The sequence below is a fragment of the Helobdella robusta genome, assembly GCF_000326865.2.
Source record: "Helobdella robusta unplaced genomic scaffold HELROscaffold_71, whole genome shotgun sequence".
NCBI lineage: Eukaryota > Metazoa > Annelida > Clitellata > Rhynchobdellida > Glossiphoniidae > Helobdella > Helobdella robusta.
The window spans coordinates 646,175-647,317 of record NW_008705401.1 but is presented as its reverse complement, the minus strand read 5'-3'; the positions used below and the strand labels follow the sequence as shown (position 1 = coordinate 647,317).

Genomic DNA, 1,143 nt, shown 5'->3' with positions numbered 1-1,143 from the left:
GAAGTTGTTACATTTCCATTCAACCATTGTGAAATCGGATAAAGTTTAAACTGTTTGTTTTGCCTTTGTTGTGAAATTTGTAAATTTTGTGGCTGCTGTTGTTGTTGTGGATGCTGTTGTGGATGCTGTTGTGGATGCTGCTGCTGTTGTTGTTGCTGCTGCTGATTTTTTGATAAATTTTGTTGAAATGGCGATTTTGACTGATGTTGTTGAAATAATAATTGTAGATAGTACTTTTGCTGAAAATTTGACTGCTTATTTTTGAAGTCAGCTTTCTTGATTTCAACAATCTTCTCCGTTGATGGTTTTTCAACAGCCAACGTCTTTGCTGCTGTTGTAGTTGCGGCCGCTGCTGCTGCTGCTGATGATGATAATGAAGATGTTGCAGTCGACGTTGTTGTTGTTGTAGATGTAGCAGGCGATTTTGTTGTTGATGTTGTAGTAGTTGTTGATGTTGCCGAAGTTGTTGCTGTTGTTGATAATATAGATACTGATAATGGTGAATTTGATTTTGGTGGAAACCACGACCAGCCGGCCGACCACCGCCGCCACCAACGACACCACCAGTAGTAGTAGCGGCAGCAGCAACGGCAAAATCGTTTGGACAACTTGTCAGGAAAAAACAGTAAATACAGAAGATGTAGTTGGCCAGAAAAGTAGTGGTAGTAAGAAAAAAAATGGCTGGGGTAGCGGTGGCTACTGCAGAATGCGACGCCAGTCTGATCGAATGAGTTATCATGCACCGCATCCATGAAATTAAACTGGCCAATTTTGCTTCTTTAGGTGCGATTTTGGCGTCTGTGTGAGGTTGTATTTATTTGTTTGTTTGTTTGTCTGTATGTGTGTTTGTATATTTGTTTGTTTGTTTGTATGTTTGTATATTTGTTTGTTTGTATGTTTGTTTGTATATTTGTTTGTTTATTTGTTTGTTATGTTTGTTTGTTTTATTGGATGTATATGTGTATGTTTGAGAGTGCATCTGTATGTCGGGATGTTTTTGAGTAAAATATTTGTGAGTGTGTATATGTGTGCGTGCGTGTATGTGTGTGTGCGTGTGTATGTGTGTTTGCGTGTATGTTTTGTATGTGCCTGTGTTTGCGTGTTTGTGTGTGTATTGGTAGTGCAACTCTTTGGTACTGTCTC

General features: G+C 39.0%; 1 protein-coding gene across 1 annotated transcript in view; it reads right to left on the bottom strand.

Annotated features, from left to right (window-relative positions):
• Positions 1 to 752, bottom strand: part of HELRODRAFT_181481 (hypothetical protein) — a gene marked incomplete at both ends in the record, with an annotated part of 5,130 nt that extends 4,378 nt beyond the window's left edge. The window contains 2 exons of the mRNA XM_009031275.1: positions 322 to 469; positions 610 to 752. Coding sequence (XP_009029523.1) covers positions 322 to 469; positions 610 to 752 — 291 coding nt within the window. The remainder of the gene's footprint in view (positions 1 to 321; positions 470 to 609) is intronic.
• Positions 753 to 1,143: the final 391 nt, after the last annotated feature.